General features: G+C 43.8%; 1 protein-coding gene across 1 annotated transcript in view; it reads left to right on the forward strand.

Moving 5' to 3' along the window:
- The window catches only part of DOCK1 (dedicator of cytokinesis 1), a 576,252-nt gene that overhangs the window by 5,451 nt on the left and 544,145 nt on the right, over positions 1-26,656 (forward strand). Inside the window, exons 3-4 of the mRNA XM_006867474.1 lie at positions 14,256-14,339; positions 22,106-22,146. Coding sequence (XP_006867536.1) covers positions 14,256-14,339; positions 22,106-22,146 — 125 coding nt within the window. The remainder of the gene's footprint in view (positions 1-14,255; positions 14,340-22,105; positions 22,147-26,656) is intronic.

Genomic DNA, 26,656 nt, shown 5'->3' on the forward strand with positions numbered 1-26,656 from the left:
TAGTAGTGGCAGTGTTGTTGTAGGTGACGATGGGGATCACAGTGTTACAGATGATCATGGTGATGGTGGTGGTAATGATGATGGTAGTGGTGGCAGTGTTGTTATAGGTGGTGATGTTATTGGTGATGAAAGTTTCAAGCGTTAAAAAGGGGATAAATAAGTAGAAGGAGCAGGGGGATGCCCAGTGCTTTGCTTAGAGCATTAGCCAAACTCCTCATGTCCTGTTGCATATCATATGGACACGGCGTCTCGGGTGTTTGCTGGGATGGATTCCCTCCTGCCTTCCCTTTAGCCTCTGCTGCCTTTTTTCCTATTCAGCAGTAAGTCTATAAACAAGCAAATAGGGCTTTATAGCCTCTTGCTAAATATTTCTACCATGGTGCAATAGCATTTTGTGATGCTGTATTTTTATAGTCAGTTGAAGTGACTATTAGAATATAACATGCTCATCAGTCTCACGGTTGCTGTGCCGGGGAGTACTGCCCTTGTAGAATGGGGTAGCCGAGTTCTAGAAGGAGGTGTGCAACCTCTGTGGTCATATGGGGATCCGCATACAGAGCAGTCCTGTTCTTACTTGAAGTTTTATTTTTATTATAGTAAATATGTATAAGTCACAAAACATTTGTCATGGCAGTATTCTCACATGTGTACATCATGAATTTTGTTCCTAATGTTGTATAACCACTGCCTTCATTTGCTTCCAGATTATTCCGTGACTGTTAATGAAGCTCAGAGTTCCCTAAGCGGTAAAGCCCCCACTTTCCCTTTCTGCCTGCCCCTGAAAACTATAGAAATCTTAGGTGTCTATGAAAAAACAAACAGCCAAACCTGTTGTCATTGACTTGATGCTGCCTCATAGTTAGCTCCCCCTGCTCCACGGTTACAGTGTAGAACGCCTCCATCTTTATGGAAGCAGATCGTTGCCAGGCTTTTCTTCTGCAGGTGGATTCCAACCACCACCCTTTCAATTAATAGTCAGTTGTTTTCACCACTGAGGGACCTCTTGGTGCTCTATATTGTTGTGTGCCATCGAGTTGATACCAGCTCAGCGACCCAGTGGGACTACCCCATAGGGCTCCCTAATCTGGAATCTTTAAGGCAGCAGATGTGCAGATCTTTTCTCCCACGGAGCTGCTGGAGGGTTTGAACCTCTGACCTTTTGCTTGGCAGACGGGCTCCTTCTTGGTCCCTGTACAGTTGCTTGCTCTGATATTTCAGATTGTTGGGTCGTACAATCTTGGTCCATCTGTGTCTGACCTCTTGCAAGCTGTGCCATGTTTGTAGCCCATCCATGCTCTTGCCTGCACCAGAACTTCATTGCTCTTGATGGGGGATTAAACTTGTGATAGTTGCTTAACAAAGTCCCCTGGTCTCCTGGGGGCCTCTGCTTGGGCTCACTGGGTGCTGTGAAACCCCCATCACCTTCCAGGGCCGGGAGGTTTCACCAGGTATGTAGCAGCCTGGTGAGTTGGGAATGGCGTGTTGCCCGGGGTCTGGCCTTGGGGCAGAGTAGCTTTCTGAGCAGCAAAATGGGAGGGCAGGGAAGTCTCCCAGGCAAAACTGAAGTGCCTCTGGTGGATTTGTAGTCCTGTCCCAGGATGCATGTCACATTAGCATTGTGAGCCTAGTCAGTGGTTTGCCCAGAGCAACATCCAGCCCCTCTCCCTCTCTGTGTCTAAAGTCTCCAGCTGCTCCATCTCTCCATGTCATCGTCTCTGCTTCTCTGGGTAGGGTCCTGCTCTCTGCTCTTCTCCCATGATGGTCCCAGGGACCTCCGCTCCTAGGCTGAAAAGTTAATCACTCCCTCCTTGCTACAAAATGTCTAGAATGCATTTTTCATTTTTGTAATTTAATCTTTGTTTTAGTCATGTAGTATTGCTTCAAATAGTGTCAAACAGTATTTGGCAAATTAGTGTATTTATTTTTAACAGAAAACAAATAACTTTGGGATTGGATTTATCAGCTTACTGTGTTTACTTCATATGCCTGTTCTATTTGATTATGTTTTATACTTCTGAGTGACTTTTTACTTTTTAAGTGTTATTTATGTTTTATTGCTGTGTGGGTGAAAGTTTGCAGAGCAAATGTGTCTTCCGTTCGACAATTTGTAGACATTTTGTTTTGTAACGTTCGTTGCAGTTCCCTGAATATCAGAACACTCTTCCCACTTCCTCCTGGGGTTCCTCATCCTGCTTTCTCGCCTCTTCCTGTTTTCTGAACTTCCTTTGGAAATCTCATTTTCGATGTACGTAGTGTATTTACACAGTTGTCAGATCTCAAGAAACTGATCACCTAAGAATGTGTAATTTACTATATGCATAAAAAGCATATATTTGTTTGTGTATCTGTGGATGGATTAATATATGCATGCATTCTCATTGTTCAGGATGCATTGCATCATTAAACTTCTCTTGCATTTTTAGGTATTTGAGATCATGGTATCCATGCCACTCTGTTTTTACTTGATGGTTCTAAACCCTTAGAGCCTGCTGGAGCATTGGCAATGAACTTTATGGTGGCTGGTGAAAAGGGGATTCTTCTGTGTGGTCTCTGGGGGGCGGGTCCCATATTTTCCTACGTTGGTGCAGAAGCTGATGGTGGGGTGACAAGAACTGGAGTGTGGGGACGATGGAGGAGCCCTGGCCTTAAGAGAAAAGCAGGAAGAATTTCTCAAGAGGTCCCTGGAAAATTAGTGTCCTGGAAGCGGGATGGAGGACCCAGTCAGCGAGGTAGGCACACGCTGACTCATGCATACTTGTTCATCTGTAGTGTGTGACGTTGTGGGTTAATGCACTGGACAGCAAGGTTGGTTTGAACCACAGGGTTGGTGTTTCAAACTCACCAGCTGTTCCTTGGAAACCCTATACAGGGTCACTATGAATTGGAACTGACACCATGCACGTAACAACAACAGTGAACAGTTTCACATGGTTTTCGTAGCAAAGATGGGGTAAAACGCACGTGAAATGACTCACTACAGATTCATAAGTATTCACAAGTCGGCCTGTCAGGAGTTGTAACTTTGATAAGAGGCCTCGATTCTATGGAAAGAGTCTATAGGATTGGGAGCGAGACAGCCAGCCAGACCTAGAAGAAACAGGACCTGTGTTGTGGTGTGAGCTGATTCACTACAGAGGAGTGGCAAAACACAAGAAAATCCTAACCTTCTGGAATGTTCTTTTTTCCTTTCCCTTTCTCCAGCCCTCACCATTCCTATTGGACTTACTGATAAGTCACAGGTAAAGAAAGAGGGAGGGAGGCGTCTTACTCCCTGCAGAATACGTCTTTCAGTCCCTAAAGCCCAGTGCCCTGAAGTCCAGGCACTGAAAAGGTTCCCTGAAGTCGTCATAGCCACTGGCAACCCTACTCTGTCAGAGTCTTCCCTTCTCTTTCAGTGTGTCCCCACTGGTTGGGGGGCTGGCCCCAGGTGAGTCCTGTCACCCTCCAGGGAGAACCTGTTGGACAGGTGAGGGAAAGTGTGCATTCTGACCAGGTTCTCAGGAGAGACAGGGAGACAGATGGGAGCTCAGACATTGGAGAGGACCCATTCGCCTGTGGCTTCTACCAATGACCCCATTGGGGCCAGCTCCTGGTGGACTCAGGTCCGATGGACTCAGGTCACAGGTGGTGCTTCTGGACTGGCCAGTGGCCACATGTGGCTGGGACCATGGGGCGAGGTCACTGTATGTCCCCATGTCCTAAGTGGGTAAGTTCTGGGTTAATTCACAGCCTATGTCTTCCCACGTCGTGCAATAACTTTCCTGGCTTAAAGATGAATGGTAAAGACATGAAATCTCTTTCCCTATCTCATCACCACGCTTCTTTATAGTGGCACAAAATTAAATGCAGAAGGAGACTGTTTTTTAGATCTGCAAAACCTTTTCTTACTTGTGGGGAGATTGCAAAGACCATCTAGAACGGCGACCAGGTCAGTAGCTTCCTACCCTAGGAACCACTAAAACTGAAAATGTAGAAAAGCAGCTTCTTATTTATTATTATTTTTTCTCTCATGAAAAAGTGGTAAATACCTGGTTTGACAAAACTGACACTGTTTCAAAAATCCACTGCACTTCCCAGGCAGCCAGCACGTTTTAGGCACTGCATGCGACCTTTCGGACTAGATCCAGATAAGATGGTGACTCGTCAGGGATAAGGCATACAGTGATATTTTGCACTGACGAAAGATATTAAAATATCTTTGAATTGTGTGTATCAGTTCAATTAGAATTTGAGAAAAGACTTCTTTTATGTATTTCTTTTCATGCTCTTATCTTCACTTTCCCTCCCACCTGGTTCCATCCAGAAAGCAAAAAGGAATATTGAATAACAAACGTCAGTCCCTTTATCTTACAGGGGTCCACTGTTCCCTTTCTTTAATTATTTAGACGAATTCCTTGATTCTGATATCTAAACATCACATGAAATCTTGCCGCAGGGGATTTTATTGGTAAGAGGAACAATGTCTGGATTCCTAGGTAAGAAAGATAGGACCCAAGCAAGGGTAACTTGGCGCCTTTGAAAATGTGGGGTGTTCTGTGAGACACACATACAGAAATACAGTCAGCGGGAGGCCTTCTCTGACTGTGCGTCCCCCTGTGGCTCCTTCCTGTTCAGGCTGCACATGGCATTAGGTGTATGTGGGGTGGGGGTGGGGGGAGAGGAAGGTGGTGGGGCTGCTAAATCCACTGGGCATTTGTACATGGAATCTCTGAATGCATTGCAGCTCACAGCAACAGGAAATGCTAAATCCAGGAGGACCATTCTTGATTTATCTTAGCAGCTTTATTTTTATTCCTTGCATTAAAAAATACTTACTTTTGTTGCGAATTTATACAGCAAAACACATACCAGTTCAGTAGAGATGACAGTTTTTGTAGCATTGTTAGAAATAGTCTCTAAGAGTCTTTCTGGTCATCTGTATTCCTTCCTTCCTTTGCTCCTTCCATCTTCATCTATCCATCCATCCACACACCCAGCCCTTTTCTCCATCCATCCATCCACTCACCCATTTTATCCAACTATCCATCACCTACCCATCTATCTTCTTTATCTGTTCATCTGTCCATCCATCCATCCGTCATCCATCCATCCATCCATCCATCCATCCATCCATCCATCCATCATTTATCCATCCATCCATCCATCCATTTATCCACCTATCATCCATCCATCCATTTATCTACCCATCTATCCATCCTCTTCATCTGCCCATCCATCCATATAGTCATGCATTCACTCATCTATCTTCTCTGTCTATCCACCCACCATCCCACCCATCATTTCCATCTGTCCATTCATCTATCCATCCATCCACTTGCCCATCTTCTCCGTCTGCCCATCTACTCAGTCAGTATTTGGGGTCTTTTTGTGTGCCTGATGCTGATAGATGCTTGACGAAATAAGACATGGGTTTTATCTTTGAAGATCATAATCCAGTAGAGGAGACACAGGTTATGTAGTGAATGTTCCAGTATCGTATGGAACTGTGCTGTGGACGGTATGCTCTACCTCTAGTCTCTTTGTGAAGTTAGTGATTGGGAAACCCAGTCCTGCCTCTAGGTGGGATGGTTGTGGTTTCTTCAGGGAATTGAAAAGATAAGCATAATCTCTTGAGTCTTCGATGTAGGGTTTCCTGGTTATGCTGACTAGGGACCAGTATGTGAAAGGGTTGCTCCTTAATGTTCCAGCTTAGCTTGTTTTTCCTACACCGATCCCCACCTAATGCAGGTCCAGACCTGGTCCGATGGAGCCTCTAGAAATGCTGAGTGCATGCTTGGTACGGTTTGTGTAATCCCAGGGCAGGTGGAGGGACTCTACATGAAGTTTTGAGGGCAAACCGACAGGATTCTGGCCGTGTCTTCGTTTCCCCAACTCTGAGAAGATGCATGATGTTGAAGTTTCATCTTATCCAACTGAAGTCAAAATAGAGGGAATGAAATCATTAACAGAGCCATTAATTTTCACAAATTGACTTTTTAGAAGAATTAATGAACTTTTAAATTGCTACTTGGAATCATGAAGAGGTTGTGGGATAGAGGGAAATGCTGAGCTGAGCCAATTTTGAGATGGGATGATAGTCAAGCCCACATCTCAGATGATGTAAGCAGACTTTGAACCTGAGCCGTGATGCTGGTTATGGAGTTCGGCTAAAAAGACAGTGTTCTGTCTCGTTCTATTGATGGAATACATCTTGGGCTCCAGGATCAATTGGCATAACATAGTCCACAAAGACAATGTTTACATCCTACTTTGATGAGTAGCGACTGGGACCTTGAAAGCTTATGAATGGCCAGCTAATGCTAAACTGTTAGTCTCGTCCTGGAAAGAAGAGTGACAAAATCAAAGATGTATGAAAACACTCCTTTGGACTAATGGGTCACTGGAACATCAGCCTCCACCACCCTGAGACCAGGAGAACTAGGTGTTGCGTGGCTGCTCCCACTGCCAACTGCTCTGAAAGGGATCACATTAGAAGGTCCCAGATACAGTGGGAGAGAATGTGGAACAGAACTTATCATCATAAAAACAGCCAGGCTTACTTTTCCAGTACATACTGGTGGAACCTGAAAGACTGTGGTCTTTAGTCATTCTTCAGGTCTGGAACGGAACTCACTCCCATGGCTCAATTTTGTTAAAAAAAGAAAGATAAAAGGAGAGCTAAGCGAGTAGAGAGAAGGGGCTTTTGGATTTTGACAGCCACCGAGAAGGAAGAGCTTGGAGTGGAGGACATTGTTTGCATATGGGAGCCCTGTGCTGAGAACCTCCTAGACCAAAGAGAAGGACTGAGAGAGTTGCAGCACCAGGCACTGCAAGAGTCGACAAGAAGCAAGGGCAGGAAGCAGGGACAGCAGAACTGAAGGGCAGCAGGAGATGGCATGGTGGGCTTCCTACTCTTAGAATAACAAGCTGAGAGCCTTTAGGCACAAGGCTTCCTGATGGAGTAAGGTGCCTCCAGGGTTTTACTGGTGGGGCTAAAAGAGCTTGTTAACATTTGCCCAAGCTAGGCAGAGACTATCCTGCCTGAAGAACTGTGTCCTGATTTGTTGTGGATCCTGAATTGTGCCCTGTTTCTTCCCTAATAAACTCCCCAAAGTCTCAAACTCCTGGGAACAAGCTCATTTTGAAGAGGGGCAAAAGATACAGTGTTTCCTTTCAGTCTTGCAAAACATGCAAGAAGCCATACTTGGTGATCTGATTCAATTCAGTGGATTTTTATTGAGTACTTCCAAGGCATAGTGTTTGCAACGGGGACATCCAGTGATTAATAATGTTCACAACTAAGATTGTTGTCTGGTCGAGGAAACAGACATGTGCAACAAACAACTTTACGCGCGCTTGTGAGGTATCATGAAGCTTATCTCAAGGTCTCCAAAAGCAGTTAGTTAATTCAGTACTCACTTTGGATGGGTGTTGACAGAATTCCTAAGGGCCTCAGGAAGGAAGGTGAAGGAAAGGTACGCAGGTGGGATTTTCTGAGGTAGAGGGAGGAAGGGCATTCCCAGTGGGGCAACTTGTGGCAAGATCTGGAGGGTCAGTGGGAATGTCGTGTCAGCTTTTGCAGAGATGAAGTTGCAAAGGTAGACTGATGCCACTTTCCAGCGGACTCCCTGTGTTGTGCTGGAGAATTTGTCTTTCTTCAGCAAACCTTGGGACCTGGAGCCATGGCTTGAAGTGAGATTTCTAGAAAGCATCTCCGTTGGTGGAGAGAGTAGAGTTGCTCCATGGGGAATGGAGAAGAGATTGTTTATTCATTTCTGAATGAGGTCGTGAAGGTTTGGGGCAGGGCAGGCTAGCCTGCTTTCTAAGCAAGCGCACATTTGGGGCATTGTGACTTTATGAATCAGCTTTTTAGATTGAGATAAGATATTTGGTGGCTTCTTGTAGATAAAGCATACAGTGATTTTTTATATTGAAGAAATACATTAAAATATCTTTGAATTGTGTCTATCAGTTCAATTAGAATTTGAGAAAAGGCTCTTTTATGTATGTCTTCTCACGCTGTTATCTTCACCATCCCTTCCACCTGTTTCCATCCAGAAGGTATAAGAAATATCGAATAACAAACAATCATTCTTGTATCCTATACCTCCCCGGCTCTACTTGTATATGACTATTCTCAGATAGAGGTTCTGGGGTGGCGCTTGTAGGCTAGGCATTGTACTGCTCACCACAAGGTCAGTGGTTCAAACTCACTAGCTGCTCCTTGGAAACCCTATACAGGGTAGCTATGAGTTAACCTGTTTAACAGATGCGACAGCTGTATATTAGGGTAGAATTGTGTGTTACTCATGCTGACATCTTTGCTCTTCAACACTTTAAAAAGAGCAAAGATGTCAGCTTGAGGACTAAGGTGCACCTGGCCCAAGCCATGGTATTTTCAATAACCTCATATGCATGTGAAAGCTGGACAGTGAATAAGGAAAATCATAGAAGAATTGATGCCTTTGAGTTATGGTGTTGGAGGAGAATGCTAAAAGTGCCATGGACTGCCAAAAGAACCAATAGATCCATTTTGGAAGAAGTGCAGCCAGAGTGCTCCTTGGAGGCCAAGATGGCCAAACTTTGTCTTTCATACCTTGGACATATTGTCAGGACGGACCAGTATCTGGAGAAGGATATCATGTTTGGTAAGGTGGAGGGTCACAGGAAAAGAGGAAGACCCCCAGCAAGATGGATTGGCAAAGTGGCAGCGTCAGTGGGCTCAAGCATGGCAATAGTAGTGAGGTTGGCCCAGGACCGGGCAGTGTTTTGTTTTGCTGTGCATAGGTCTCTATGGGTCGGTACCGACTCGATGGCACCTAACAACAACAACATGGGGTCATGGTAAATTGATGGCCGTCCCGGGACCCGCTGACTTAAAACCACACAAATGTGTTACCATCTCTGCATTTTGGAAGACAGAGATCCAGCATGGCTGCACTTCTGGAAGTTCTGTTTCCTGGTCTCTTCCAGCTCCTGGAGGCTGCCCACATTCTTTGGCTCATGGTCCCTTCCTTGTATCACTCTGCTCTCTCTTCCCATCACTGTGCCTCCTTCTTTCTGATTTGGACCCTCATGCTCCTTCTGGGGAGGACTTGATATGGTACTGGCCTCACCCCAACAGCCCACTCATCCTCCTTAATTCCATACCCAGAGACAAAGCCCCTTTGGCCACGTCAACTAACAAATTCACAAAATCTGGGTATGGGATGTGGACATTTTTGTTGCTCTGGAATGCTGTGGAGTTGGTTCTGACTCACAGTGACCCGATATATGGTTTTTGAGTCGTGATTGGTGGGTTTGAACTACTGACCTTGTGAGCTGTTGAGGGCATATTCACAAATTCTGGGAGTAGGATGTGGACATCTTTGGGGACTCCCTTGTCAGATACTCATAGGGGATAATTTTGGCAGTAACTGAGAGGTTGACTGAGACCACCCTGAAGTGCTGAGGTTGAGGGAAGGCTGGTCATTAAGCTCTGAAAAAGCCTATCAAGTGCAGGTCTACGCCGAAGCATGTATGCTCATTACCAGTTGGAATCAACTAGAGCTTGATTTTGGTTTACAGCCTGACCTCAGAGATTCTGACGGTTCGGTTCCAGACAACTACAATAAAGAAGAGATCTCCATAAACTGAGACACACACAGTTTTTGGTTTCTCCGTGCATATTAAAATTACGTTTACGTGATCCTGTTATCTATTAGGTATACAGTTGCCTTTCTATAAATAGTTTGGGATATTATGAGAATGATCAGAATGTGGCACACAAACATGAAGTGAACACATATTATTGGGTAAATAGCACCGATAGATTGGACTCGGGGTTGCCGCAAGCCTTCTGATTGTAGAAATCAATGGCGTTCAATAAAAGGCGGGATGTCTGTACGAAGAGGACTTTGAAAAGCTAGTAGAAAAATTTCATGATCATTCAATTCCATCTTCCACGAACTGTTTGAAGCCCCCGCATGTTAATAAAAACAAGGCAGGTGGTTGGGCAGTTGGTATCTGCAGGCCGAATGCATAACCCTTCTGAGGCTTTTAATCCTTCATCTAAAATAACCAGTCTTTTGGGACCATTTGGAGTCCCGGTGTGGTGCTTTGGGTTGACGCACTGGACTGCAAAGTTGGTTTGAACTGTAAGGTTGGCAGTTCAAACTCACCAGTCACTCCTCGGAAACCCTACACAGGGTCCCCATGCATCAAAACCGACTCCAGGCACTTAACAACAACAACAACAGGTGACCATTTGATAAGGAGTGCTGGTAGCATAGTCATTACACTTTGGGCTGCTAGCCACAAGGTCAACAGTTTGAATGTATCAACTGCTCCAAGGGAGAAGGATGAGGTTTTCTGCTCCCGTAAAGATTTACAGCCTCAGAAAGCCTGTACTTCATCCTTCTCCATCGGATCGCTATGAATAGAAAACCGAAGCAACAGCATGGCATCTTTGCCTCTGGTTTTTATGCTAACTCCGTGCTGCTGGGGGAATTATGTGCCTGAATATATATCCCTATTTGATGTCTTCATTCTATTTTATTTTGCTCACTTTTGATGTGTACTCCACCCCCCACTCACTCTCTCTCTCTCTCTCTCTCACACACACACACACACACACTTGTATAACAAAATAGGCATGCTGGCAGGGATGCTGTTAAGAATTGTGATAAAATCATTATGGCTCCTAAAGGCTTAGGAATCAGGTCCTCTAAACTTGGGCAATTTCACATATGGTCTGAGCCTCCTTCACCTGATGTGGCCATTTCTTGTTAAAGAGTCACCATAAAATGCTAAATAAACTTAATAACTCCTAATAACTGCTTATGTCTGTCGAGGACTGTTAAATGTTAATGAATTTTTGTGAAAATAGTAGGAGACTACCCGGGAAAATGGAGTTTTACTACGTACATGTCTTTTTTTTTTTTTTGTACATGTCTTGATATTTTAGAATGTTTCTGAAAGCAGGACGCCAAGAGCAGTATGTTTTGTCTGACTTCGTGAAAATGATTGTTGTTATTGTTGTTAAGTGCCATCGAGTCAGTTCCAACCCACAGCGACCCTGTATCCGGTTTCCAAGGAGCGGTTGGTGAGCCTGAAGCATAGGCCTTGTAGTTCCAACCGACTTTGCAGTCTAGTGCATTAACCTACAGCGCCACATTAGCCATTAGAGAGATGCAGACCGAAACACTGAGATCTATTAGGGCAATATTTTCCCAAGGACAAAGTTGAGAAGGGACGGGAAGGCGGGTGGAATGGAAACAGGAACCACAGGGAGGAAGCGGGATAACTGTTGTTACATGGAGGGGATTGTAATCACTGAGCTGGAACAAAGTGTAGGATGTGTTGAACGTAAAACGGGATGATCTTACCTGTAAACCGTCACTCAGTTCACAATAAAACGTCTGTAGAAGTCTAATATAATAGTAGAAACAAAATACCTGCAACTACAATAACCTGCTGCCATCCGGTCAGTGAGGACTCATACTGATTTAACAGGAGCAGACAGCGTCAGCTTTCTCCTGTGGGTCTGAACCGCTGACCGGTGGTAAGTAGTCCAGTGCCTAAGCCACAGCACCCTCAGGGCTCCTTCACAACCACCTTATGAACCTTCATATGTGAGTCTGTCATGGATGTTATTTCTTTAAGATAGAAAATACTCACACAATCCGATGGCATAGGAAGACAAGCCTGTTGATTTGTTCTGAAAACTAGTCATTGTCAACCCTACGAGGTACAGTTTTGCTGTTACAGACATGAGAGGGGGGTCACCATGAGTCAGAGTTGACTTGATGGCAGATAGTTTAGCCTGTTGGAGAATGCATAGAGGGGAAATTCAGATCGTGGTTTTGCGGATGAACTTTACACTGAACTCTGTATAATTAGGTATCTTTTGGATGTCAGAGGCATGCCTTTTTTTTTTTTTTTTTCTCCTTAAATAGGAATGGGCTTTTGGGGGGTCTTGTATGTATCGAATTGTTCCCCCACTCCCCAACATATGGGTTGTAAATTCTAATCTCTATGCCTGTGATTAAGAGCCCTAGTGTGGCGCTGTAAGACCAGCACTGGACTGCTAACTACAAGGTCACCGGTTCAAACCCACAAGCCGTTCCTTGGAAACCCTATACAGGGTTGGTTTGAGTCAGAACTTAGTAACAACAACAGTCCCTCAGGTTATAATACCATTTGGAAATGTGTTGTCTTTTTTATGTGACTGAAGCAGGATTCTTGTAGAGGGGTCTCGAATCACTCTCATTGGAGATATAAAAGAGATGAGCAACAAGCTAGCAAGCAGAGAAGGGGGAAGAGAGAGAGAGAGAGATCGCTAAGAAAGCAGGGAGCACAGTCTTAAGACAAGGGTCTTCCCTGAGAGCTGGCAGAGAAAGAAAGCTGTTTCTTAGAGTTGTTTTTGTGAAGTGCCGTCGAGTTGATTCCAACCCACAGCGACCCTGTATAGGGTTTCCAAGGAGCAGCTGGTGAGCTTGAACCGCCGACCTTGCAGTTCCAAATGGCTTTGCCGTCTGGTACCTTAATTCACAGCGCCACACTAAGTGGTGGTTGGTTATATTCCGTGGATTCGGTTCTTACTCATAGTGACCCTGCGTAGAGTTTCCACGGCTGTAAATCTTTCCCGAAACAGAAAGCCTCATCTTTCCGCGCAACTGCTGGTAGTTTCAAACTGCTGACCTTCAGGTTAACAACCCGATTCGTAACCATTACACCACCACCACTCTGACTTTGGTTTTCTAGCTTCCTTAACTAGAGTTGTGGTGTGGCACCAAAAGCTCGGTGGTTCAAACTCACCATCTGCTCCCTGGAAACTGGACACACAGTTGCTATGTATCAGAGCTGACTCGATGGCGCTTCACAACAAGTAGCTCTTTAACTGTGAGAAAATAAATATGTTTGTGAAGTCACTCACGTGTGGTGTATCTGTTCTGGCAGCCCTGGAGGAGTGAGATGGGTCTCAGACAATTCCTAGGATGTTTTTTACCTTCCACAGTTGTCTTGCTCTTCTGTGCTTGGATAAAAGTGGGGTCTGAATTTAATGGTCTGAAGTTTTTTTAGGTTCTTATTTAGGAGAAAGGCAACCCTGTTGCAAAACTGGAATGGATTTATGTGAGGATAAAATTTTTGGGGTTTCAAACACATTTTGAATTTTAGGGAGGCTTGTTGACATAGGACATATTCTTTACCTATCTTGATTGTAATGCAGTTTATTGGCTTAATCTTACCATTTGTTGTTAAGGGCCGTCAAGGGTCAAGGGTTCCAATTCATAGTGATCTTGTGTAAGGTTTCCAAGGAGCGACTAGTGGGTTTGAACTGCCAACCTGGCGGTTGTCAGTTGAATGCTTATCCTACAGCCCCATACCGGAACTCCATTGTAATAATTTTTTAAATCAGTTTGGTTTCCAAAGACTTTTTAGTGTATGTGCCATTGAGTCATAGTTAGGAAAAGTCACTATGTTAAAAAACTCCATTATTGGAAATAAAACTAGTGTATGAAGTGCCAGTTAAAATGCTGCATATTCTTTAGTTTTCATCCTATTGTAAAACTCCATTTTTGGTTGTTGGGTGTTGAGTACTGAATTGCTCCTAGTTACTCGAAGGCTCTCAACGACAACACTGTTGTTACTTGCTGTCCAGTAACTTCCAACTCATCGCCACCCTATGTACAACAGAACAGAATCTTGCCCGGTCCCTCATCACTGTCAGTCATTCGTCTTTGGTCCCACTGGTGCTGCCAGTGTGCCAATCCATCTCATTGAGGATCCGCCTCTTTTTTCTGACCCTCTGTTTACCAAGCATCATATCCTTCTCCAGGAACTGGTCCCTCCAGACAGCATGTCCAAGTACATGAGACAAAGTCTTACCATGTTTCCCTCTAAGCATTCCGGTTGTACTTTTAACAAGACAGATGTGTTCTTTCTTCTGACAGTCCATGGTTTACATAATTCAAAGATACCAGTTCCTCTCCAGTCTTCCTTATTCGTTGTCAAACTTTTGCATTGCATAGGAGATGATTGAAAATACCTTAGCTTGGGTCAGACGCACTTTAGTCTGTGTTTTGTAACATTTTGTAGCAGGATTACAGCGATGACATTTTTTATTTGTCTGTGAAGGGAAAGACTTACTTCGGCGGCTATCAGAAAGGATGATGAAAGGAAAATCGAATGTGCTTCAATATTCAAAACACACAGTATTAAAAACAAGCAAAAATAACCCAGTGTGGTCACGTCTGTTTTTGTTTATACCTGTCTTTCTTCTCCTTTCTTACCAGCTTTTTATAACTACGATGCCAGGGGAGCAGATGAACTGTCTCTTCAAATAGGCGACACTGTGCACATCTTGGAAACATATGAAGGTGAGTATGAAGATGAACCGAAGCAGTCGCAAACGTAACAGTGATTGTGAGGTTGGTGCGGGACTGGGCAGTGTTTTGTTCTGTTGTGCATAGGTCGTGATGAGTCGGAAGCAACTTGAAAACAACAACAACAACAACACATTTTGGACTTGTTTGTCTCGTTGTTTGGAGCTGTCTGCACATTTTCTTAGTGTCTACTGGGCAAGAGATTATCCTGTAGTGAAACTCATTAGCATGTTCTTTTCTCATGATCGTATGAAGGATGCCGTATCAGGGCAGGGTGGTAAAGGAGACTACCTATTTGAATAGTAGTTTATTCAGATGAACTGAAAACTACAAATGTTCCGTTTTTACCTTTGAAATCTTCCTTTGAATTATTATTTCGAATTGAAAAAGGAACTCATGACTGGCTGCTTTTTATTTTTTGCAAGTATGAGCTCTGGTAGTGTAGTGGTTACGAATCGGGCTGCGAACCTTAAGGTCAGCGGTTCGAAACTACCAGCTGCTCCGCGGGAGAAAGATGAGGCTTTCTACTCCCGTAAAGATTTACACCCTCGGAAACCCTGTACAGGGTCGCTATGGGTCGGAACCGACTCGACGGCACTTAACAACAACAACAACATAGGTAAATGTTAGAGTCCAGGTGTGGCACTGTAGGATAGGCCCTGAACTGCAAGGTTGGTGGTTCAAACTCATCAGCCGTTCCTTGGAAACCCTGTACATGAGTCAGAACTGACTTGATGACGCTTAACAACAGCAACAAGATACATGTTAACGATTAATAACTATCCACTTGAAAGCACATTTAAGATTATTTCAGATTTTACTTCTTACTTTTGATGTATTTGATGTGAAATGGTGAGTGTTGGTCAAGTTCTCATTCCGATTGGTTAAGAAAATACCTCAGTTGTTGTTGCTAAGTGTCGTTGAGGAGGGTCTGACTCATAGCGACCCTGGTCACGGTTTTTCCGAGGCTGTTTGCATGAAAAATGAAAGCCTTATCATTTTTACATGGAGCAGTTGGTGGGCTTGAACTACCGACCTTGTAGTTCACAGTCGCGGCCCTATCATTGTGCTCTTATCTGCCTCAAAGGAACCCCAAATTGTCAGTTCTTACTTTACTTTCCTTTAATTTTCAAAAAATATATCTGTGACCTCATTTTCTTAGAGATGAACACATGTCATAGTTATGTGGCATGCAGTCCAAAGAAGCGATTGTTTCAATAATCCAGTATATAGGCTGTTGGTGCCAGTGGCTTTCTGACGGTTTTGGTTTTTCAGGGAACAGGTCCACACATCCAGTGTTTTGCAGACGATTCGAGCACGTCATTTTTCCTTTGATGCTGCCTTTATGGTGGGGGTGGGGTGGGGGCCTCTGAGAGGCATGCTTTTCAAAGATTCCGCAGGTCTGTAAGTTTTGTAAGAGAGTATTGTATTGTTGGGGATTTTACTGCATGCTGTAAGGGTGATTTTCATAGAGCAGGTGATTAAAAAGTGGTTGAAATGAATTATTTCAACACCAGGCTTGCTTTTAGATAGGATAATTTAGTTAAACCTTTCCATGCAGTAATTTACAGGGTCACTGTACCCTAAATACTTGGCTAGTGTTCAACCATTTCAAGAGGTAGCATATGATCAAGAACTCACGGTCCTGAAGGAAGAAAGCTAAGCTGCAGTGAGGCATTGGCCCAAAACAAGGCTCCGGGAATTGAAGGAATATAAATTCAGATGTTTCCACAAAGTGATGTACTGCTGGAAGCATTCACTTGTCTGTGCCAAGGAACTCGGAAGACAGCTACCTGGCCAACCGATTGGAAGAGATCCATATTTGTGCCTATTCCAAGAAAGGCGAGACCCATTGGAACGTGGAAATCATCAAACCCTATCATTAGGATCACACGAAAGTAAAATCATTCATATTGCATGCAACCTGCCAGAAACTCAATCCAGATTCAGAAGAGGACGTGGAACTAGTAGTGATATCTTTGACTGAAGCAGAGAATTCCAGAAGAGTGTTTCCTTGTGTTTTATTGACTTTGCAAAGGCATTTGACTGCGTGCATCCTGACAAACTAGGAATAATATTATGAAGAATGGGAGGTTCAGACTTGTGCTCACGAGAAGAGCAGTGGTGCTCTACAGTAAGCACAGGACTGCGAACCACAAGGATGGCGGTTAGAGCCCACCACCTGATTTTCAGGAGAAAAATGAGGCTTTCTGCTCCAACAAAGATGTTCAGCTTTAGAAACCCTATACATAGTTGCTAAGAGTCAGAACTGACTCCATGGCACTTGACAGCAACAACAATTGTGCTCATGAGGAACCTGTACATAGACCAAGAAGTAGTCATTAGAACTGATCAGTGAGACACTGAATGGCTTAAAATCAGGAAAGGTTGTATCCTTTCACCATGGTTATTCTGTCTGCACGATGAGCAAATATCCAAGAAACTGGATTATATGAAGACGAACGTGGTGGCATCAGGGGTGGAGGAAGACTCATTAACATCCTACAATATGCAGATGACACAACCTTGCTTGCTGGAAATGGAAGAGGACTTGCAGTATTTACTGATGAAGATCAAAGACTACAGTTTTCAGTATGGATTGTACCTCAATGTAAAGAAAACACGAATCCTCACAACTGGACAATAAATAGTATCATGATACAGAGAGAAAAGACTGAAGTTGTTAAAAACTTCATTTTACTTGGAAGATCCGCAGTCAGCACTCAAAGCAGTCAAGACATCAGGTGACGTATTTGCATTGGGCAAATCTGCAGCATAAGACCTCTTTCAAGTGTTCAAGAGCAAAAGTATTAGTTTGAGGACTAAGGTGTGCCTGACCCAAGAGCACTTCATTGCATGTGAAAGTTGGACAGTGGAAAAGGAAGACCGTAGAAGAATCAGTACATTTGGATTATGGCATTGGTGAAACAAAATTTCAGTCAGTCTTTGGAATCCACTTAGCACGTGAGTGAAGAAGCTGTAAGCTTCTGAACCCAAGCAAGCTGTGACTGGCCTGAGTTCCTGGGGTTGACCCCTCTGAGAAGTGTAGCTTACTAAATAGTGCGTTCTTCATCTGACTTCTGAGAATTCTGTTCTGTTTGTACCTCTTACCCTAAAATTGCCCTATGGGGTCAGTGTGCATTAGTGGAGCACGTCTGGAATAGATGTCAGAGTATATGGCATACCCACCCAGCCCTTACTTAAGTGAATGAGTGGTTGTGATGTGCACCTTCAGTTTGTTTCTAATTTTTACAGCAGACAGTTGGGTTTTTCTGTGTAGTGTGTATTGCCAACAGCTGTGAGGAGACAGAGACCAATTAAGTAGGGGTTAAGGATCTCAGACATTTTTCTCATCTGGGGGGAGGTACTCATCTATTTTCTCTCTTTGCGCCCCTGGTCAGTTGAAGATGAAATCTTGCTTAAATGAACACTGGGCAGGGACATCATTCTGGAGTAGTTAATAAATACAGTTCTTGGGCTTGGGCATGACAGGAATGGCCAGTTTTTGTTCTCAGCCTCCTAAGGAAAATGTGCCCCTCAGTGGAATCCCTAGACGGGTCAGTGATCCTTGGATATTCATTTGACATTTTGAAACATTTCATGGCTGACATTTGCGTTTTGGACCATTATCCTGATAGGGAGCCTTCAGATCCAAACCAAATCCATTGTTTTTGAGTTGATTTTGTCTCACGGAACCTTATAGGACCGAGTGGAAGTGCCCCACACATTTCCTTGGTTGTAGGTGTGGCGCTGTGGGTTAGTGTGCTTCACTGCAAAGTCATTTGAGCTGCACGGTTGGTGGTTCAAGCTCACCAGTCGCCCCTTGGAAACCCTATACAGAGTCGCTATGGGTCGGAACCGACTCGAAGGCACTAAACCACAGCAACAGTCTTCATGGGAGCAGATCGCCAGATCCTTCTCCAGTGGAGCTGCTGTGTGGGTTTGAACTGACAACCTTCTGGTTAGCAGCAGTGCTTAATCATTGTGCCACCAGGACTTTTTAAAGAGTCTTCAGTGAGCATTCACTCTCTGGATTAGTCCGTCTTCCGAGATTGTGATGAAAATACTTCCTGTCTTGTCAAGAACGTTTTTACTTACAGTGAAAGCTCTTGGCTTTAATTACCATCTGAGCAGAGAAATGCAGTTGAGCCGGATTCTGACTGGGAACCTCCGTGTGCTTACTCTCCACAAGTTAAGCATGGAACAATTTACTTCCATCTGTTATTTCTACTGTGTCCTCTTGTTCTATTTAAATTTCATGGATTGTATTAGAGTTTGGAATGTTCTTCACCCCCCAACCCCACCCTTTTTTTCTCCCTCTGCTTCTCTAGAAAATGTCTTTCTGTTTGTCAAACTTAATTCTTTTTTTCACTGTGATTCTTTTCAGGGCATTTCTGAGCTTGCTCTAGGAAATATAATTTCTAGATGATCCCTCTTTATTTTAAGGCTCAGAGAACAAATTTGCTTTTTAGTGATGGTTAATTTCTTTCTCCCGGACTCCTGAGAGCATGGCCCATAGGATAAAAAGATCTTCAGGTTGGTTCACTTGAGGCAATCCTCTGCCTTTATACAGGTGGCCATAGCCAGCAGCCAGGAGAGGTGAGCGGAGGCCACTGATATTTATTAAACGACCTTTGAGGGCCCAGGATATTTCCGTAAAGATTCCAGGGGCTGTTTTTGCTGAATGCTGTCAAGCTGGCCCTGAGTCTTGGTGTCCCCACGCACAGTGGGAGGCACCTGCAGGTTGTACATCGCATCATTGTGATCTCTAGAGTTTTCAGTGGCTGATTTTCAGAAGTAGATTGCCACACCTTTTTTCCTTGTCTGTGTTAACCTGGGTGCTGCCTGTCCTGAAAGGCAATTGCAGGCATGACACAAGGATTAGGAAATTCTTCTTTTGTGTACACGATGACTTAAGAATGAAAATTTTACAGAGTGATGATGATGTATTTTCTTCCAAAGTACACCTTGATTCTTTTCCTGGCTACTTATATTCTGATTTCTTGGCAACTGAAGGACTTGCGAAGGCTGGGAAAACTTATTACAAAGCCATCTCAGAAGTGACCCGAGGGCCTTCAGCCCAGCTTCCAACCCTGCCATCATCCTAGGTGGGCATTCCCTTTGTGCCCAGCCCATGACATTAACAATGCTTCATGCCAAGACGATTGAGTTACTCCTTAAATTTCCATCCATGGTTGTGGTCCTGCTTGCATAGTGGTACACCCAGGACTTCTGTTGACTTTTTCTCCATCGTGCCCACTGGGCTGTGGTCTGCAGCATTCCAGCTTTGATCACTGTAGTACATTAGGCAGTGTTAACCTTTAATTGCTCTCATTACTCGTGTATTGAAGCAGCTCTTCATACGTGTATTTTGGGTTTTCTCCTTCTACACATTGTTTATGAAGTTGGCTCATTTTTTTGTGTGGTTGCTGGTTTTCTTCTAGGTTTGTAATATTTCCTTGTGTATTCTAGGGCATTAATTCCTTGTCAGTTTTAGAAAAGACAGGACTGATTAATCATGAAAAGGCAGGAAAAATGAAGTGGACGATGCAGAATCCTTTAAGTTGAGTGACCAGCCTTTCTGACCTCCTTTTCCTCATTTTGCTTTGTGTGAGCTCTTTGTCGTCAGTGGACTCTGGTGAGCCACTGAAGTGGATACTGTGTCCATCAACAGAGAATTCTTCAGGTGTGAGGCAAAAGAGTCAAGACCCTTGGTGTCGATACTACCACCTGATGGGTCTTAGTCCTCTACAGAACATGGACTAGGCTGGACTTGGTATATATAACTGAGTCTTCCCTGCTTCTTTTGAAGGCTCTTGAGGGTCACTGCCTTCTTCTTTGTTTGTTTGTTTTGACACTTTTTGTTATGAATTGGGTGGAGGCTTACAGAGCAGCTGAACAGATTTGCATTCAACAGTTCATTCATAGTTTAAATGTTTCATTGATTGCATTTGTCTCTGTGGAACAGCCCTTCCTCCCTGTGTTTCGGGTTTCCTTCTTTTCTAACCCTTTTGACCCTTTGTCTTTGGGTAAATGCTGTCCTTGTGATCTCAAATGGCTGATGATTCAAAGATGTACATACTTCCTAGTGTGGTGGTTTCCCTTATAGTGGTGGTTTGCGGTGGAGTGAGTTCTGACTCAGCGACCCTATACGTGGTTTCTGAGACTGTTTGTGGTTTAAAGCAAACATGCTGTAAAACTGCTACGAAACAGCTGGCAGTTTCGAACTGCTGACCTTGAGATTAGCAGCCCAACTCATAACCACTATGCTACCAGAGCTCCTTTGTTTCCCTTTCATGCGAACAATAGACAGGTCTATGTTTCCCTTATAGACCTGTCTGTTGTTTGGCCTTATCTCTTTCCTGATGCTTAGGAAGCATTTAGTGATTAACCCGGGAAGGGCTCCCCCTTTATAATCTCATTACTGTCTGGTTCCTCATCACCCTGCACCCCTGGTAGTTTACATTCTATAGGAATGGAGGGCATGTTGCTATAACATTTATCCATTTTTGTTTTATTCTGTGCTCTCTCATGCATATATCCCTGGTTTTTAAGGTTTGACTTGATGGTGGTGGTGGTGGTGCTGATGGTTATGTGCTGTGGAGTCGATTCTGACTTATAGCGATCCCTGTATAGGGTCTCCGAGGCTGTAAATCTTCATGAGAGGAAAAAGCCCCATCTTTCTCCTATGGAACCTCTGATGGTTTTGAACTGCTGACCTTAAGATTATCAGTCTGACTTGTAACCACTATACTATCAGAGATCCTTTTTACTCTTGATAGTGTGCAAAAACCCAATATCTGGTCATTTTGTGGAAATTTCCCTGGTTTCCCATTTCTAAGAGCTGTTAGTAAATCTCTGATGGGGTCCTTTTGTGCTTGTGGTGCTGTGTTGGAATGTGTCACAGGACTTTTGGTAACTTCTGGACGTGAAGTAGTTTGAAACAACTTCAGATATTTGGGCTGAGGAGGCATTTCCCTGGCATCGGGCAGTGGTAGAGCTGTCCGGAGGCTGGTTACCAGTCATGGGTCCCTGGGTATTTGTAGGACAACCTTCTGCCATCAGCTGGACGGGAGGTACCAAGGATACTGTAGGCTGCTCAATTGTTGGAAGGACTCTTTCATGAAATGTGTAATCCATGCTCACGGTTCTGACAGACACTCCTTTCTAATGTCCTTTGTTCAGCATATGGAGACAGTAGAAGCTTAAATCTAGGCCAGACCCCAAGGGGGTAGGTGGGTCTGTGTCTCTGGCCCTCTTGTTTCCTGTGGAGGGCCTTTGTGCCTCTGAATGACTTAGTTGCTCCAGGGCACAGCTCCTCTGTGTTGAAGAGGGAGAGAAGTCAGCTCTCAGTAGATTTTCTGTTAGGGGACATTGTTTAATTAGCTGAGGATGCTGGGATGTGCATTTGGCAGTGACCCTGGTCCAGATCAGACAGGAAGAAACAGGAAAATGTATGAAACAAGGAACCGACTTGGTGGCAGTTGTCAAAAGGACAAGACCTCTTCTTGGAACAGCCCAGCTTCGAGGCCAAGAAAAGAGATGGAGGATGAAGGAACTGAAGATGACTAGCTTTGCTGAAAGTCTCCTTTGGAACATTCTCGACAAAATCCCTCAAGAATCTTCAAAGCGTTAGAATTGTTGAGTTCTGGTGACAGTTGGGGAAGCTTCACTGAATATGCAAGATTATGAATTTTCTACAACATATAGACACTATTATAGCTCCTTCGACTAATTCTTTCCACTTTGTGTTTGTTTAGGGTGGTATAGAGGCTACACCTTGAGGAAAAAATCTAAAAAGGTAAGTCCTTATTCCTATTCCACACAATGCACTTGTCCCTTCATGCATCAGATAGTGAGAACAAATCAATTCCATCTCATTTATGTCTAAGAGTTTTACTTATCTCTCCTTTAATTTGAAAAATATATGGGTTGAAATGTGGGACTGACTTGAATGATTTTCTTCCGAGCAATGCGTTATGTAGAAATTGCAGCCGTGTTCAAGAGAGAGAATTGTGGGACAGTGATGCCGCTGGCTGGCTGTCATAAAACATGGCCTTGTCTTCATTACCTGGTGGAATTTCACATCCTCTTTAGATGGGGGCCCGGGAGCATGATCTGAATACAACGTCTTCAGAAAAAAATGACGCTGCTCATGAATTCCAGTGTTCCCTCTATGGCCAGTCTCCAGATTTGCTGAACTCATGCATGTCTCTTTCCCTCTTGCTCAGAAATGCCGTCTCACTCCTTAGGGTATCAGAGGAAGGATTTCTGCTGTCCCAGGGCCACTTGCATGCCAGGTTGTTAGAACTTCTGAAGTGAAGACAATCAAAGAATGACGTTGGGTCATGTAACAGGCACTCCTGTACACAGCTCTATTGTGGCTCTTTCATTCTGAGCTTCACAAAACCTAATTAAGACTTTTCTGATTCATGCTACGACGTTAGGATTTTGAAAGCATGTCCATTTGATACTGTGGTTAGGCTGTCCACTGCAACTTATGCATTTTAATATCTAATTATGCTGGACAGATGATTCATTTTACTTCTGTTTCTTCAATCTGCCTCTCATTATCACTTCACTGGGCTGGATTATGGTTGTGGTCCTCAGCCAGTAACTGAGGCTACTGGTGTCCACTGGCCACAGGGCCTGCACTGCTGTCCCCAGAGCCATCAGGCTGTGCTAGGCAGGGTGGAGCTCTGAGAACAGGTATGCTGCTCCATGTTGAGGAGGACAGTCACTTGGGTGAGGGTCCAGGCTGACTGCCATCAAGTCTTTTACAGATACAGGCAGTCACAGTTGATGTTAGGAATGTTGGGCAGCCAAGTCTGCAAATGGAATGAGACCTCCTGTCCCCATACCACCCAGCTCCAAGACACAGAGCTGGACTCCACATCTCAATGCATCTCTACACAGCCATGCATGCCACTACATCTCAGTGCATCCCTGCACATCTCAATGCATCTCTGTAGATCTCAGTACATTGCTACAAATCTCAGCACATCCCTGCACATTTCAGTGCATCCTGGCACATCTCAATGCATCTCTGCAAATCTCAGTGCATTCCTGCACATCTCAATGCATCCTGGCACATCTCAGTGCATCTCTGCAAATCGCATTGCATCTCTACAGATCTCAGAGCATCCCTGCACATCTCAGTGCATCCCTACACATCTCAATGCATCTCTGCACATCTCAGTGGACCCCTGTACATCTCAGTGCAATTTTGCAGATCTCAGTGGATCCCTGCACATCTCAGTGCATCCCTGCACATCTCACTGCATCTCTGCACATCTCAGTGCATCCCTGCACATCTCACTGCATCTCTGCACATCTCAATGCATCCCTGCACATCTCAGTGCATCCTGGCACATCTCAATGCATCTCTGCAAATCTCAGTGCATCCCTGCACATCTCAATGCATCCTGGCACATCTCAGTGCAACTTTGCAGATCTCAGTGGATCCCTGCACATCTCAGTGCATCCCTGCACATCTCACTGCATCTCTGCACATCTCAACGCATCTCTGAACATCTCAATGCCTCCCTGCACATCTCAGTGCATCCCTGCACATCTCAATGCATCCCTGCACATCTCAGTGCATCCTTGCACATCTATGCATTGGGCCCTGAGCTTTGGACAAGATAGATGCCAGTGAGGTCAGGGGTGGAACGTATTTTCTCTAAGGGCTTCCCTTATTTCACATTGATTTACCCTGCTGTAATCAGTGAGTGTGTTCTCGCAGATGAAATCCTTAGCTTTACCTCAGTAAACCACAATGAAGGCTTTCGTAAAAGAAAGTAAATTAAGATCCTGGACCACCATCCCTCTCGCCCACCTACCCTCCCATCTTCATATGTGACAAACTTACAGTTTCAGTTGTTAGACCCCCCGTGTGCTGCTCACTTTCCTCGGATGCTTGTTTGGTCTTTGTTATTGTCTTACTGTGGTGATTTGTGTGTGGCTGTGACGCTGGAATCTCTGCTATCTGTATTTCACATGCCAGCAGGCTCACCCACGGTGGACGGGCTTCATGGAGCTTCTAAATCAAAACAGACGAGGAAGAAGGGACTGGTGATCTTCTAAAACAAATTGGTCCCCCAAATCCGAATGAATGGCAGTGGACCATTTACTAATATACTGCAGATACGATTCTCATATAATGGACCATTTTCTGGTATAATGCCTCTCAGGTTGGAAGATGTTAAAAAAACAATGGAGAAGACTTGCCTACTCACAGTAGAGTCAGCTTTAATGATATGGATGTAGTAAATCTTTTGGGACCTTCATTTGCTGATGGGGCTGCTGAAATCAAAATGAGAAAAAATAGCTGTAAACTGCCTTTCATAATTGGAACATAGAATCTAGGAAAATTGGAAGTTGTGAGAAAGGAAATGGAATGTTTGAATATTGATATTCAGGTGTAGTTCTGATGTGGCACTATAGGACAATTAGTGTGTTGCTTACCACAAGTTCAGCGCTTCAAACCCATTAGCTGCTCCTCAGAAACCCTAGATAGTGTTGCTGTGAGTCAGGACCGACTCGAGGGTGCGTGACAGGAGTGGCACCAGGCCCTAGTGAACTAAACTGGACCTCTGTAGACTATTTTGAATTGGACAATCATGTGGTCTATTGTGCTTAACATGACAAGTTGAAGAGGAATGACGTCACATTTACTTCAAGTTCTGAAGTCTGAAATTGATCAAATACACAATCAAGATGCATTGGGAATTACTGGTGACTACCAGCTCCTCCTCGGAAACCCAATACAGGGTTGCTATGGGTCGGAACTGACTCGACAGCTCTTTACAACAACAACAACAACAACAAAATGTTAAAGTTAGACATAAAGAAGAAAGATCAGAAGCAGGTACATATGGCCTTGGATAGAAACAACGCTGGAAGGTGCATAGCACAATTGGGCAAGGGCAAGGCCTTATTCATTGTAAAAACCTTTTTTCCCACAATATAAGCAATGTCTGTACATGCATAGCTCTCTGGGTGGAATGCTCAGGAATTAAATCAACCACATCAATGGAAAGAAACACGGAGAAGCTCAGTATCAGTCAGAACAAGGCCAGTGGTTGACTGGGAAACAGACCATTAATTGCTCATATGCAAGTTCAAGTTGAAGCTGAAGGAAATTAGAGCCAAAATATGACCTTGAGTATGTCCCAACTGAATTGAGAGACATCTTAACAGTAGATTTGATACACTGAACAGATCTTTAGTATTCTAGAAAAGTTGGGAGATGACATCAAGTACATGATATATGAAGAAAGCAAACGATCACTACAAACTTGACAATGAAAGAAAAGACCAAAATAAATGTTAGGAGGGAATCTGAAATTTGCTCTTGAATCTGTAGTAGCTAAAGCAAGCTGAATTGATGGCATAAAAGAGCTGGAAAAAGATTCCAAAGGGCAACTTGAGAAGACAAAGTAAAATAATATAAAATGTGCAAAGACCTGGAGTTAGAAAATCAAAACGGAGATGAAAGAATTGAAGAAAACATTTAATTCTTGAGTTGTAATAGTGAAGGATTCTATGGGCAGAATATTGAACAATGCAGAAAGCTTCAAAAGGAGATTGAAACAACGCAGAGAGCCTCCGAGAAGCCTTTTGGCCAATTCTTAGCCATTTTAGGAGCTAGCATTTGATCAGATGGCTTTGCAGGACAAAGTCCAGCTGCACTGAAGGCATTGGTGAAAACCAAGACTTCAGTAGTTACTAACATTGATATGTCTCAACAAACACATGCAATTCTGGAAGCACTAAATTTAGAAGCTATTTACCTGTCCAGCCAACTGGAAGAGGTCCATATTTGTGCTCATTTCAAAAAAAGGTGATCCAGCAGAATGCAGAAATTATTGAACAATATCATTAATGCCACATGCAAGTAAGTTTAGCTTAAGATAATTGAAGTGGTTGTGGTAGTACATCAACAGATATTCAAGCTGGATTCTGAAGATGATGTGGAACCAAGGGTATCATTGCTGACATCAGATGAAACTCGACTGAAAGTAGAGAATACCAGAAATATGTTTTATTGATGATGCAAAGGCATTCAACTGTGTGGATTATAATGAGGTATGGGTAATATTGCAAACAGTGGGAACTCCAGAACACTTAATTGTGCTCATATGGAACATGCACATAGACTAAGAGGCAATTATTCAAACAGAACAAGGGGAGACAGTGTGTTTTCAAATCAGGAAAGGTGTGTGTCAGGACTATATTCTTTCACTGTATTTATTCAATTCATATTTTAGTAAATAACCTAAGAGAATAGAGTATGTGAAGAAGAATGC

This window comes from Chrysochloris asiatica, unplaced genomic scaffold (genome assembly GCF_000296735.1).
Source record: "Chrysochloris asiatica unplaced genomic scaffold, ChrAsi1.0 scaffold00105, whole genome shotgun sequence".
NCBI lineage: Eukaryota > Metazoa > Chordata > Mammalia > Afrosoricida > Chrysochloridae > Chrysochloris > Chrysochloris asiatica.